General features: G+C 38.9%; 1 protein-coding gene across 5 annotated transcripts in view; it reads right to left on the reverse strand.

Annotated features, from left to right (window-relative positions):
- LOC126471445 (sarcolemmal membrane-associated protein) overlaps positions 1–16,050 on the reverse strand; it is a 354,795-nt gene that overhangs the window by 77,673 nt on the left and 261,072 nt on the right. For 4 of the 5 annotated variants that reach the window (XR_007586307.1, XM_050099624.1, XM_050099625.1 and 1 more), the window contains 2 exons: positions 10,017–10,079; positions 8,066–8,202 (listed from right to left, as the gene is read on the reverse strand). Coding sequence is in view for 4 of the 5 variants with exons in the window: in XM_050099624.1 (XP_049955581.1) it covers positions 8,066–8,202; positions 10,017–10,079 (200 nt within the window). In the remaining variant the exon portion in view is untranslated. The remainder of the gene's footprint in view (positions 1–8,065; positions 8,203–10,016; positions 10,080–16,050) is intronic. The other variant, XM_050099626.1, reaches the window with a different exon arrangement.

Below are 16,050 nucleotides of genomic sequence, written 5' to 3' on the forward strand. Positions count from 1 at the left end.
GACACTGCAATCTACATTGCAATCAAAAAGTTTCCATTTGTGGGCATTGTTGCAGTGTATACGCCTTAGTGCGACTTTGATGTGGGTATATAACAGCGACCTCTATATAAACTGGATGTAGAAGTCTGGTCTCTTAATATAGAACTTCAGCGTGTCTGCAAATCACGTGCTGTGCGTCGTCCGCCATATCTTAGTTTGGCAAACAAATTTCCATTGGTCTGCATGTGACAAAGAATTGCAGACTGATTTCTTGTTTTGAACTTTATGTCAAAATATGATGTAATAGGCTGATGAGGGAGTGGAATTGAAAAGTATTTTCTTTTCGTGTTCTAGTGACATTTCCTAGCAGCCATGTTGTAGTTTGGCAAGAAACGAAATACGAGCATCTATGGCTGGCACGATCAGATAGCTGAAGTTCAACATCCAGGTAGTATAGAGATCACTGGTATATAAACACCAATATGAGACCATGAGATTAGTGCAACATTTTGCTGTTATTCTTTTCTTGGCTGCTGAAGGGCAAATGCCACTAGACATCCATCAGAGAATGGAGAATGACTGTTAAAAACAATCAGAGAATGGAGAATGACTGTTAAAAACAATCAGAGAATGGAGAATGACTGTTAAAAACAATCATGAGAATGGAGAATGACTGTTAAAATAATTGTACAATGGGTGCTTGTACTTCATGATAATGCATGTCCCCATGTTAGAAACATCATAATGCAGAAGTTAAGCCAACTCAAGTAGGAGACACTTTAGTACCCCCTCATCCCTCTAGCCCTTATCTCTTCTCACGTCGTTCTCATGCCTTTAGTCCCTTAAAAAAGGCCTTGAAAGGTCTAAGATTACTGTCTGACGAGTATGTCAGGCAGGCAGTTACAGACTTTTTTTTATGCAGCAGGACAGTGATTTACCAAATGGATATTTTCAATCAGGTGCATCAGTTGGATAATTGCCTCAATGCTCATGACGATTTTGCCTGATTTGTATACTGATTCTGGATTGTACGATATTTGAATGGAAACTTTTTCATCAGCCCTTATACTATTGCTAAACAATAATTGTACATTCATCAATGAATTACATGATGTTTATGGCGAGGATGGTCACACAAATGAACCACTGACAACTGTTATAGGGGTTGAAAGTGTGTTACAGATAATGGAAGGCTGCTTTAAAAGGTAATAAGAATTTGAAGAGGTGTAGGTACCTTTTAACAGTGAGTCATCGATGCCATCAATGACAGAGTGCATTACAGTTCAATCTGTTACTGTAAGACAATCTGCTGGCATTAGCTTACACAGATACACTTGCATAAAATTCTGAATTAAGTGCAGTGAGAGCTTTCCACTGGCAGATTCTGCAGTCACAAATACAGTCTACATATGTCTTAATCACCTATCATCAAAATTTTTTAGGGTACAAAATATTTGGCACTCTCTAAAGAAAGCTGTTCTTTCTGCACTTATCAAGGAGTGAAAGCCAGTGCATTAATATTAAAGTGAGACACAAATAAATCCTCATCCATTGTCTAATGGAAAATCTGGTATAGACTAAGAACAATAACTCATCACACCTACCAGCCACCAGCACCACCTCCATTTTGATAGCTGCCACCCATTCTACACCAAGAAGTCCCTTCCATATAGTCTACTCATGTATGGCTGTCACATCTGCAGTGACAAGCATTCCCTCTCCAAATATGCCAAGAATCTTCGCAGATCAAAATTACCCTCCACATTTACACATACGTCTACATCTACACACATACTCCACAAGCCACCACAAGGTGCATGGTCGAATGCATCCTGTACCACTCACAAATTGAGGGAAAAACGAGTATCTGTATGCCTGTGTATGAGGCCTAAGTCATTGTATCTTATCTTCGTGGTATGTACGTTGGCAGCATTTAGTTGCTACAGAATTGTGGAATGGTGGGACAATATGCTATATAGGTATAAAGGTGACACGTTCACAGTGAAATGGAAGGACGATAGGGGTATGTTCACTGCTCTTAATGTATATAGCATACAAAACCAAATCGCAGATATGATGAAGCCACTTGATATATCAAATTATTGTGTATGCTTTCAGTGCACTGTTGTTCAAAGCGTAACTGTCAAACTGTTGAAACTGTGTATTTATTTGCTGCTGATGGAAGTGTTGTATGCATTTTCAGTGCAAATTAAATACGGCTGAAATCAATGAAGATGACGTGTAAGTACTTTCACCTTTACAAAGTTTAATTAAGTCACTTTCTGCTGCACATTGTAGCTAAATTTACATCTACATGCATACTCTGCAAGCCACCATATGGCGCAGGAGGTCCTTATGAGAAATGTGCTAGAATTGTTAAGCATACAGCTTCAAATACCAGTTCTCTAAATTTTCTCAATAGTGTTCCTCGAAAAGAACTCCGCCTTCCCTCCAGGGATTTCCTTTTGAATTCCTGAAGCATCTCCATAACAACTGCATGTTGGTTGAACCTACCGGTAACAAATCTAGCAGCCTGCCACTGAATTGTTTTGATATCTTCTTTCAGTCAGACCTGGTGTCGATCCCAAACACTCAAGCAGTACTCAAGAATAGGTTGCACTAGCATCCAATATGCTGTCTTCTTTACAGAACTACACTTTCCTAAAAATTCTTCAAATAAACCAAAGTTGACCATTCGTCTCCCCTACCACAATTCTCACATGCTCATTCCACTTCATATCACTTGGCAAAGTTACGCCCAGATATTTAAAAGGTGTGACAGTGACAAACAGGACACTATTAATGCTGCAACTGAACATTACGGGTTTGTTTTTCCTACACATCTGCATTAACTTACATTTTTCTACATTTAGAGCCAACTGCCATTCCACCACACCAACTACAAATTTTGTCTAAGTCATCTTGTATCTTCCTACAGTCACTTAACTTCAACACCTTACTATACACCACAGTACCATGAGCAAACAACTGCAGATTTCTGCCCATCCTGCCTGCCAAATCAATGTCACTGTGCCCGGGTGGCGTAGTGGTCAGTGCATCTGCCTCATGAGCAGCAGACCTGGGTTCGAATCCTGGCCCTGGTATAAATTTCCATTCATTGCTTCAGTCTGCATATAGACTTCATAGATGTTAGAGACTCTGAAACGTCTTTGGAACCATACAATTTCATTTGATCTTCACATATTCATCGACTGGCCACAAAGTTATTGTGCATGTGTGATGCAGTGCAGTCTTTTATTACTCAAACTTTGTATCAGTTCCAACATTTTACCTATTTTTAAAATACTTATAGTAATTGCATCGTTGTTGACATCAACATCAACATCATAATAATCATATCACCACCATCTATCCATAACATGTAATAGTGACCTAGGTGCATACATCTTCTTAACAATGCCCACACTCCATTCTTCACCATCCAGAGCCCCTATTCCCTCCTTACTTACCACCCTATAATTCATTACTATAAAACAGAAAACTGACCATGCCATCACAGCTGTGTGTGGAAGCTTCCAGAAATGCTTACGATAATTTCGGAAAGGATAAGATGATTTGTCCACCTCTGTACATGATCTGTTTAGCCTGATAACAGTGATACATAAATGAAACTAACTAGCTGAGATGAAATCAAATAATAGTTCCTTCCAAGAGTTAACAAAAAGGCAGAATTGTCATTTTATTCTTTGTAAAATGTTTATAGACAATTTCTCTATTGTCCTCTATCACACAGTAAACTGTATTATAGTGTTTTTCCACAAAATGATGACTTCCAGAAGCACCTTGTCTAACCACTATGGCAAGAGGGGTAAGAGTAACAATCAGGAGAAAAATAACTTCAGACTTACTGCAATGATCAAGACTAGTATAAAGCATTCTCAGTTTACTCGCCACATCAAACGTTGAGCTGTCGACCAAAATCCTTCATCATCTTCGACAGGAAAAACTGATTGTTGTGGCTGGCTTTGTGATACCCTTTATTGCTCATAGACTGTGACTGATTGATATTCATCGTCATTATATCATGCTGTTAAGAGATATAAGGGCTGCTGAACAAAGACCTGAGACTTATTTTTTCCTGTAGCTTAAATGATAGTTTCCTATCTGTACCATGAATATTTGAAAATTGTGGGTTTTTATGTATAATGTCCATAGTCAGCAGCACTCTCATGTCAGTAGGTTGGTACTGACACACTATTTGTTAGATGCTCTTTGCATTTCACATATCAAACAATGGAGGTGGTGTGAGAGGAGCAGTATGACACAATAAAATTCTGTATTTATTTCAACAATGCAGCCACTGAAATTGATTAAAATCTGCAGCAAGCATATAGTGAAGATGCACTACTTTGTGCAACAGCACTTAGGAGGTTCATGGACTTCAAAGAAGACTGGCTTGCCCGTGTCAAGCAAGATGGGCCGAGAGTTTCGGCTTCTGCTGTGACTGAAGTCAACATCGCAGCTGCTGTGTTTATTCACAACAATTGGCAGGTAATATTACATAGCCTCAGTGCGGTGTTAGCAATTTCATACGGCACTGTATTTACGACTATGCAAGATCATCTCCAAATTACCTGTGTTTGTGCCTATTGGATGCCACACCTGTTGACTCCCGAACAAAAGAATGTGCAAATAGACACAAGTAGTGAGAGGCTGCATCTCTTTGCTGATGGAGGGGATACATTTCTGTATAAAGTTTTCACTGGTGATGAGTCATGGCTGCATCATTATGATCCTGAAGCAAAACTAGCCAGCACAGTGTGGACATCACCATGTTCTCCAACACCAAAAATGACGGAACTCGTTCCATGTGCAGGGGAAGTGACGATGATCCCATTTTTTGACTCTCATTGAATGATTTACCAGCATACAGTTCCCCCTCACACTACTGTTACAGCAGCATACTAGATGTTAATATTGGCTAAATGAAATAAACAAGGCAAGGAAATGACCAAAACTTTCTGAGACTGTATGGAAACTTCATCACGACAATGCACTAGGTCATATCACAAATCAAGTTATGCAACTTCTGGCTCAATTTGACATTACACGTGTACTGTGGCTGCCTTATGGCCCTGATCTAACATTATGCACTTTTTTTTTTTATTCCCACGACTGAAGGTAAAAACATTGGGGCATTTGATTTGAGAACTCTGAAGCAGTGCTCAAGATAAGTAAGGTGATTCTCAAGGAACTGAGAAAGAATAACCTGTACCACGTGTTCAGGAACTGGCAGAGGCTTTAAAAAGGCATCAGGTTGGAGGTTAGCATTTTGAAAATGATCATGTAAACATTGAAATGGAGTAAGAAACATATATGGGGGAACATTTGTCTCAGTCGCTGTTGATCAGCCTTCATAGTTTCATGTCTGCACAGGTGGTGTCACATGGGAACAGTGCATTGAGAAGACAGAAAAACGTACTGAAATGTTTACAACCCTAAGAGTGCAGAGGTGCCACAAGTGCTGACTTGAACACAATCTCTGGCAGCATGACATAATGACAACATAACTCTAAGCAATCGCAAGCTGTCTATGCACTACAAATGGTCCTCACAACAGCAGCCATGACAGTCAGTTGCTCCCGATGAGTACAATGAACTTCATTGAGAGCTTGAGATTTTACCCAGATCTGATGTGAAAAGTTATGTAAGAATTTTTCGTACGATGTCACCACAAGAAACTTCAAACCCAAAAATCAAGAAAATCAAGACTACTACGCCTCATTGCCACCCCTCCCCCCTCGTTGCACTTCACACTTTTATACGATTGTCTACTTATTCCCAAAAAGCTTCCAAATTTAGTACTGACAGTATCGTATCAATGAGACGCGCCAGGGTAGCCAAGAGTGCTAATGCGCTGCTTCCTGGACTCTGGTAGGTGCGTCAGCCAGCCTGGATGTGGGTTTTGGGAGTTTTCCACATCCCATTAGGTGAGTACCGGGCTGGTCCCCATATTTCACCTCAGTTACACGACTCACAAACATCTGAAAACGTTCACACTATTCCATGACTTACACTATACGGAGACAGCTGGGGTACACTAATTCCGTCCCGGGGTTTGGGGTGGCGGCAGGAAGGGCATCCAGCCACTCTCTGCAACTACCATTGCCAAATCAATAGTAACAAGGCTGACCCCAGATCGAAGCAGGACAAAAGGTCGAAAGAAAGAAAGAAAGAAAGAAAGAATCTTATCAATGACCAAAATTATGAGCCATATGTTGGGAGAGGGGAAACACTGTTGGCATTATTTTTAGCCCATTTTGACATCTTTTCTTACCTACATCTGTGGGTTGTTATGCTCAAAATGAATATATATTTTAGCATGATTTTTTCAGCAAAAGTATCAAGAGATGTGATGTAGGTGAATAAAATATATAAGTTTTATTCATAAAATTTGCAATGGTTTGAAATATTGTGTTATTACAGAAAATCAGGAAGCGATCAGTGCTATTTTAATGCCAATGCTAACAAAAATGAGCAACAAACACATGGCATAAGAATTGGTACAGCATTGCTGACACGATTATGTCCCCGTTGCCGTTTGTCATAGCTTAAGGTACACATGTACGTGCAGTCTGCAAGACTTGCCCCCACCTGGTCTATGCAGTAGTTCCTTGATGTCATCGCCAGATATTCGTTGTGTTACAGAATGACATCCAGCCTTAGTCTGGAAATATTTTTATGAAGTGACATAGCAATGAAGTACAATGCTTCATTTTCTTTAAACGATTTAAGATTTGTTTGACATTTATATGCAATAATAATAGAGGAAGGAAATTATGGGAACAGAAATAAATTAAAAACTTATCAACAATTCATTCATAGAATACAAAATCAACAGAAAGTAGCTGATCTGCTGCATGTCTGTATAATAGCGTAAGATACCTTTATCTACTTGTAGCCCTCAAAAACAGATGAATTAACACAAAAAACCGAGTTCTTAAACCTCAGTTTTTACCGTTTAGCACTGACTATTCATAATGCCCAAAGGGTGTTATGATTCCTGGTAACAAAATGATTTTTTAGTAGACGTTCAAAAAATTAGAATCATTAGGAGAATACTGGTGATTTTTTGTAGTATTCAACCACTTATCACTTTTCGAGAAAAACAGCAAATGGTGTACACACTAAGTTATCTTTTACTTGCCTATTTAATGTAGAGTTAGAGGAGGAGACTAGTGTTTAATGTCCCATTGGCAATCAGGTCATTAGAGACAGAGCACAAGCTCGGATTAAGGAAGGATGAAGAAGGAAAGTGGATGTCCCCTTTCAAAGGAACCATCCCAGCCTTAGCCTTCAGCAATTTATGGCAAACACGGAAAACCAAAATCAGGATGGCCAGATGTGGGTTTGAGTCACATCAAGAACCTCAAAATTCAACAGTCAAACAGTGGGATAAACATCTACGCAAGTCAATATTACAGCTTTTCCCCTATATAACAATGTACATTATATTCACTGCTCACTATCCACAAGTTACAGAATATATGTCCCGGAAAAAAAAAAAAAAAAAAAAAAAAGTTCTTTCTGTTTCTGATAGACTGATTCATTGAAAAGCTGACTACATCTAAATTCTGATACAAAGCAAAGAGACAAGTTTTCCTTTCACTCCTGTATCTTCAACATTTCTTCATTTGAGAGAATAAAAAAGTAAACCCAAATAACTAACTATAGCTGTCTCTTAACCCCACTTACACAATTGTCACTCTCTATTAGGCCATCATCAGATAAGAATCTTTAGTTTTTGGGGCTCTGTACATTGCCACAATAGCATAATTATGAGTATTAGCATTTATTAAGCAGAAATGCATGATAAGCCAAAGATTGATCCGTAAGATGCACTCACTAGTGGAAGAGCAGCAGTTTGTGTGATTTTCAGTTTTAACTTGTTCTACCATGGAGCAATGAAAAAACCCATAAACATCTCAAATAGAGTTATTCTTCCGTAAAATAAGATAAATAACACTACATGTTCAATGTTGGTTGTTTTTACCCAAGGATGGATGGAAACTAATGAATACTAAAATATCTAGAAGTGCTGATGTAGAACAGAACTGGAGCTCACCTGATGTTGCTGCTGAAGAATAGTTGCCTCTTCCGTTAAGCTCTTTACTTTCTGCTGAACATTTTCAAGTTCCTTCTGATACAGTAATACTTGTTCCTCAGCAGACTGTGCTTTATTCCGTGCTTCACTCAGCAGTTCTTCAATTAAAACATCAAAAGACATTAATATTAACAATTCACTAATTATCACAGAACAATGCCTCAAGAAATATGAAGCTTGGTGAAAAAGCTTTGTCACTGGTTCCCTTGTATGTTATTAAATAGAAACATTTTCTGTTAAGTTTCACGGAAAATTTGTCGAATCACAAATGAACAAAGTGACAATGCAAAGTCAACAAAACCAGGGAAAACAATAATTTCCAAGAATTCATATTTTCATCTTTTTTTAGGGCAGGGAATGGCTTAGTAAAAACAAAGAGCCAGTAAAGGCAATAAAAGCAAAAAACAAAACAAAGGGAAAAAATGACAAAAAATAATTAGACTTGAATTATAAACACAAAGCACAAAAAGGTCATGCAAAAACAAAAGCAGGCAAAGAGAGAGAGAGAGAGAGAGAGATATGAGGGGGGGGGGGGGGGAGTAAGGGGGAGGCACAGATGGCCAGACAGGGTGGAGCAGTGAGGGGGAGGGCCAGTGGGAGGGCAGGGGAGAATGACAGAGAAAGGATGAGAGGAGGGGAGCGACACAGAAAAGGTGATCAGAAGGAACAGAGAGAGAGAGAGAGAGAGAGAGAGAGAGAGAGAGAGAGAGAGAGAGAGAGAGGATCAGGCAGGGCAGGGGGAGGGAGATAGGAAGGCAGGTGACACAGGGGAAGGAAGAGGGGCTAGCAGGGCAGATGGAGGGAGAGAAAGGACGGCGTGTTTTAAATGGTGGGGTGGCGGGCAGTGAGTTTGGGCCAGGGGCGCTGTGAAGGAAGGAAGGAAGGAAGATTAGGCATAATGTCCCATCAACAACGAGATCATTATAGATGGAGCCAAAACTCAGAATGTTTAATTGATGGAGAAGGAAACTGGCTACACCCTTTTAAAGAAATTACCGGAAGCAATTTATAAAAGCCACAGGAAACCTAAATGTGGATAGTCAGATGGGATTTAAATAGTTATCCTTCCAAATGAGAGTCCAGTATGCTAACCACTGCAACATCTTGCTTGGTGTGGAGGGTAGTGGATTGTTTGGTGAGGTCGGGGGCCATGAGGAATGTGGTGGAACACAGGGCTGTGAGGGGCAGGGGAGAACCTGATGAGGGGTAGTGGTGTAAGGCAAAGAGGCTTAGGTTGAAGAAGGAATGGAATGATAAGGAGAGGTAAGGGGGGGGGGGGGTGGTGTAGTAAAGAGAAAAAATTTTAACCTTCCGTACAGAAGGGAGGAAATTCAGTTACCAATTCAATTGAACTGGTAGTGTGCTCCAATTACCACCACCACCACCACCACCACCACCACCACCACCACCACTTTTGTCAACACTAGTAAATCAATTTTAAGCCTTGTTACCATGAAGTGTATTTAAGATGGATCAGTTTACACTGTTTCATAAAGTGACTGCCCATGGCTTTAACATTTTGAGTGCTTGGACGTTATTTCAATCTAATTCACTCAATGATCAATAGTTTCGTAAATTACTTTCATTTGGCACCTTCCATATTCACTATATTTTAACCTTCTATCTCCTATATGTACTTTCTTCACCTAAATACTGCTACTCACATTCATTTCAACATAACTCAGTAAAGTTTTCATGTCTTTACATGAATGTGTTAGTTATATCTTGTTGGTCTGAAGTATTTAAAGCCAGAAAAAGCCACATTAAACAAAATAACATCATGCATGAGTATTTTGCAAGCACAAAATGCAGTTATCAATAATTACATAAGCATTTTATCATCACAAATACTGAAACATAACCAAATGCAAACATTAATAAAAAGCTGAGCAATAAAAGTGCCAAGTCAAACCTTTCAAAACTACCACCATGCAGGAATACTGGTCAACCCACAATTGAGAAATCCACAGAGCTTCTACAAAAGAAATCCTACATGTTAATACACAAAGCAAGTAAATATTTCCAACAGAAAATATTAGAAAGATAAAAAAATATAAAAATGTATAATTACTGTTTGTAAATAAAACATGCCAATCACTGTGTTTATGTAAAGGACAGGGAGTGCTTAAAAAATCATCTTACTTAAATACATATTCTTATAAATGCATATCTTAAATAACCTTCCTGATCATCTTGCATGAGAAACAGTTTTTATTCTTTCCTCGTACTGTTTTTTCTGTGCCATAATTTAAAAATGATTTTCAAAAATGATCTTCACTACAGTTATTTAAATTATATCACAAAATAATGCTTTGGACTGGAATACTTGGTTGTGAGGTAGTGGGGGTGGGAAGGAAAGGAGGGAGGGGGGAGGGGGGAGAATGCATGCACACGTGTACGTGTGTGTGTGTGTGTGTGTGTGTGTGTGTGTGTGTGTGTGTGTGTGTGTGTGTCACTGTGAAGGGGTGGGAGGAGGAGGAGGAGGAGGAGGAGATTATCTGTTCCATTACTTCACAACTGCTGCTAATATTTTTCCTATGAAATAAGATTTGCCATACAATTTTAACTTCAGGACATTTGCTGTGGTGGATCACTCTTGCTCATGTAAACAACAAACATGAACTCCAGCATGAGGAGCTAGCAACCTCAGCATCACTATGTAAGACAGCTATAATGTATATCAAAATAAATACTATATGTGGGATAGAGTAATAACTGTTTAAACGTGGGGCAAACAGGAGAGCTGGAAATGAAACAACAAGAAAACGTGCACTGCTAATGATGTTGAGGATGAGTCATTACTTATCAAGTATAAGAGGTATTGAGCAGCAAATTGATGACCTGTGAAAGCAAGCATATTCCACACAGGTGTGACGACAAACACATTATCCTCCAGCATGGATAGCTACTGCCTGACTATGCCTATGGCCAAATGCACAACCCAATTGTTGAAAATGTTATTGTACATAATTTGGGCACCTTTAAAATTAACCTACGCATATTTTGCCTACCATGTTCTCTTCACACCATGCCTCTTCCAAGGCCAAACCATACATCTAGTTGAAATCACTACTTGACTCAGTGAGGCTGCTGCACTAGGACTGTGAGACACTTATCACATTTGGTGACTAGTAAGCTACCATCATTTCATCAATTTAATGTAGGATGCATATATTATTGAGAAAAGATAGGCTGTGTCAATTTATAAGTTTATAAAATACCAAATGAAATATTTACACTGAGGTAACAAAAATCATGAGAAACCTCCACATAACACGTGGGACCTCCTTTTGTCCACCATAGGGCAGCAACTTACCATGTCATGGACTCAACACTTCATTGGATGTCCTCTGCAAGAATACTGAGCCACGCTACCTCTATAGCCATCCACAACTGCGAAATTGTTGCCAGTGAAGGCTTTTGTGCATGAACTGACCTCTCAATTATCTCCCATAAATGCTTAACAGGATTCATGTGGAGTGATCTACGTGGGCAAATTGGTCACTCGAATTTACCAGAATGTTATCCAACCAATCACGAACATTTGTGGCCCAGTGGCATGGTCTATTGTGATCCATAAAAATACCATTGTTGCTTGGGAACATGATGGCCACAAATGGTCTCCAAATAGCTGAATGCAACAATTCCCAGTCAGTGATCAGCTCAGTTGGACCAGAGGACCCAGTACATTCCATGTAAATACGGTCCACACCTTTATCGAACAGCCGCCAGCTTGCACAGTGCCTTGTTACTATTTGAGTCCATGGCTTTGTGGGGTCTGTGCCACTCGAACCTTACCATTTGCCGTTACCATCCGAAATCAGGGCTCATCTGACCAGGTGCCAGTCTTCCAGACATCTAGGGTCCAACCAATATGGTCATGAGCCCAGGAGAAGTGCTGCAGGCAATGTTGTGTTCTCAAAGGCCTTCGCCCCTTCGCATTGGTCATCTCCTGCCAAAGCTCATAAACACACAAAATTTTTTGCACTATCCTAACAGATATGTCGTATGTCCCGCATTGATTTTTGCAGTTATGTCATGCAGTGTTGCTTGCCTGTTAGGACTGACAACTCAATGCAAAGACTGCTGCTCTCTGTCATTAAGTGAAGGCCACCAGCCACTGAGTTGTTCATGGTGAGAATTAATGCCTGAAATCTGGTATTCTCGGCACACTATTGACACTGTGGATCAGACTCTTCATTCCCACCATGCAGCCATAAACCTTTTCACATGAATCACCTGAGTACAAATGACAGCTCTGCTAACGCACTGCCCTTTTATACCTTGCGTATGTGATACTGCCACCATCTCTATATATGTGTGTGTATCGCTACCCCATGCTTTTGTCATCTCAGTGTATTTACAGGAAATGTAATTGAAACACAATGACACAGAATTATTATTCTTATTATTATTATTATTATTGTTGTTGTTGTTGTTACCAGCACCTTCAGTCTGAAGACTGGTTTGACGCACCTCTCCATGTTACTCTTATCCTGTGCAAGCCTCTATCTCCAAGTAACTACTGTAACATACATCCGCTTGAACTTCTTATTGTATTCGGCTCTTGGTCTCCCTATAAAATTTTTACCACCCTTACTTAATACCACCACTAAATTGACAATTCTTTGATGTATCACAATGTTATTCTACCAATTAATCACTTCTTTTATTCAAGTTATATCACAAATTTCTTCTCTCCTAAATTCTGTTCAGTATTTCCTCAAGAGTTATGTTATCTACCCATCTAATCTTCAGTATTCTTCTGTTGAACCACATTTCAAAAACTTCTATACTTGTCTTGTCTGAGCTGCTTTTTGTCAGAGTTTCTCTTTCGTACAAGCTTACACTCGGAAAAAATTCATGCGAAAACTGTTGTAGACAGTTATGGAACTGTGTCAACAATATTTTTCATCCAGCTCTATTAATGAATTAAATACAAAGAAGGGAAAATTATTATGTCAGTAGGTATCCTTTTACATGCAATATACATTCACTTGAGCTTACTATCATGTACGGTACTGCAGCAGTAAGGTTTATTTCTGAGAGACAAACACAATGATGATTATCATTATCACCACCACCACCACCACCACCACCACCACCAACCACCTTACTACTATTATCAATTTATGATACAACTTATATTAAAAATATGTCAAACTTTAAATTTACATACACAATTTGTTACCCCCAGGGCTTGAAGGTGTAAAGCTAGCTTTAATCATGTTTTCATTTACTAAACTAATTTTTGCTTGAGCTCAACTTTTTCACAAGTTGTACTCGAATGACCTTTTGCAGAATAATTTACTTCTCTTCTAAAAGGATCGACAATGGTGAGTTAGAACAACCAATGAGGCTGCTAATTACATGTACCAGTAACTTTCCAGTAGTAGAGTCATTAAATAAAGTATATAATTCCTGAACTGACATTCATCACAGTAATATTCTTTATAAAATTAAAAACCCTATTCAACACCAATTCAGGTACTGAAGGTTCATTTTAGGTTACAAATAATTTAAACTGTACGTAAGTGACTAGAAAGAAAGTTTGACTTGCTCTGGATACACACTTATCTCTATAGTAAATGGCTATGATTTAAACTCAGTTTACAAAAACTAAGTCAAAACATGCTGTTTCTGGTGATCATCATAAAAGCTATTAACTTGTTACTATTACATTACTTGGTTTAATCATACCACATAATTTCTAAAATGTACATAACTGAAGACATACTACATTGTAAATGAAGAGGCTTCTCTTTCTGTGAGGATGGATTGTTCCATTCATACTGAGATTACTAGAGCGAATCACCTTTTCACTTTTTGTCAGTAAAGGAGGGAGGAGCAAATAGCCTCTAGCATCTTGCTGCAGTACAACTGAAAATAGTAATTTCCTGAATTTGCCCCTTTTTTTCAATTTTATCAATTCTAGTGATGCAAAAAAGGCTCTAATTACATCATGATCACTGAATAGGGCAGGTTAAGGAAGATAAACAACACAATGATGCCATCAAAAGAAATTGGATGCAGAATTTAAACGAGATGAAAAAGGTACCAAGTCTCAACACCTGTTTAGTGTGTGCTGTACCTTAGGGGTTAATGTGCATGCTCCTGTCATCAGCCAAATTTAAGTTTTGTCAGGTCGTAGATATGACACAAAATAGAAGGTTTAGTTGTAAAGTAATACAAAAATAGCATGCAGAATTGATATATGTAACCAGATTCATAATATGTAAGACAGATACCTTGCTTGGTTGGAATACAAAGAAGTTATGTGTCACGACAAAAAGCCCCAAAACCAGTCTCAAAATGACACACACAAAGAAAAACACTACTTTTCATGAATGAAACAAAAAAAAAAAAAAATTACCAACACTGGAGTAGGCAGAAAACATAGACAAACAGAGGGTTGTTTCTACTCTGGAATGCTACAGCAAGTCCAACAGCCCCATTTACAACATGGCAAGTTCATCACCTGCATAGGAATTGACAAAATGTAAGAGATTATAAGGTAAAATATTAAGAAGGATATACAGTGAGTAAGGTTTTGGGAGAAGCTAAATGACAACTCAACTGCTTTCCATAAAAAGCACAAAATTTGATATCAATCTGAAAATAATTTTTCAACAGTAATCAGATGGAGCATTTTGCAAGAGAGCTACAAATAATGATTTTTCCAAAGTAACAAATGAAACTTCATTTAAATGGGAAAACAAATGGAGGACACAAGGTATATTCCTTTCAGTGCTCCATTTATCATCAGCATTAACTAAGGCTTTGTCTGTTCCCTTAGACATTATACACTGCTTTTAAGTTCATTCTCTTTTCCACCTCTTCCTGTGGCATTTGGTTTGTATATAATTATTATGTACATCTTTCTTCTTATTCTTCTTCTTCTTCTTTGCGGATGGATCACTTAGGACCACACGTAATCAACATTTGTTGGCCTTCCTTTTCGTCCAGTATTCCTTCATAAGCAACGAATAGGCTAGCTTCTGATGCGCTCTCTCTCTCTCTCTCTCTCTCTCTCTCTCTCTCTCTCTCTCTCTCTCTTTGTTTACTCGGTTCCGACTCTTTGTAACCCCATGAACCAAATCACGCCACTTTTTCCTGTATTGCACTTTCTCCCGTAGACCTTCCAGGTTGGAACACATTGCTTCTGTGATGCCATCAATCCACCTCATCCTCTGACGTCCTCCTCTTCTAGTTCCTTCAACCTTCTCCAGCATTAATGTTTTTTCCAGCGAGGCATGCCTCCGCATTGTGTGTCCAAAGTAGGTCAGCTTTTGTTTTAACATTAGACCTTCCAGGGAGAAATCTGGTTTTATTTGCTCAAATATTGATCTGTTGGTTCTCTTTGCAGTCCATGGAACTCTAAGAAGTTTCCTCCAACACCACAATTCGAAGGAGTCAATTCTTCGCCGTTCAGCCTTTCTAATGGTCCAGGTCTCACATCCATACATCACAACTGGAAAGACCATAGCCCTCACAATACGGATCTTTGTTGCTAGTGTTATATCTCTGGACCTTATAACCTTGTCAAGGTTTGACATCGCCTGTCTACCGAGCAACAGGCGTCTCCGGATTTCATGGCTGCAGTCGCCATCAGCAGAGATCTGGGAACCGAGATAACTGAATGTGGTCACTACCTCCATGGTGTCTCCTGCTATATCACATGAATTGGTAGGTGTAGTTTTGATGCTACTTATATACATTATTTTTCAGTATGCCACTTTTAACACTTCTATGCATTTTTGCTGGTACATTTGTTATTGTCTCTCAATTCTCTTGAAGAGTTCATTCCATCCACTCCCTTCTCATGAAGTTTCCACATTTATCTACAACATGTTACAACACAATGAAAAAACGAAAGAAGCACCAATTGTTTCCATTCACCGACAGCATTTCATTACAATGAACAGCATTGCATGTATGAGGAGTAA

The sequence above is a fragment of the Schistocerca serialis genome, chromosome 3 (assembly GCF_023864345.2).
Source record: "Schistocerca serialis cubense isolate TAMUIC-IGC-003099 chromosome 3, iqSchSeri2.2, whole genome shotgun sequence".
NCBI lineage: Eukaryota > Metazoa > Arthropoda > Insecta > Orthoptera > Acrididae > Schistocerca > Schistocerca serialis.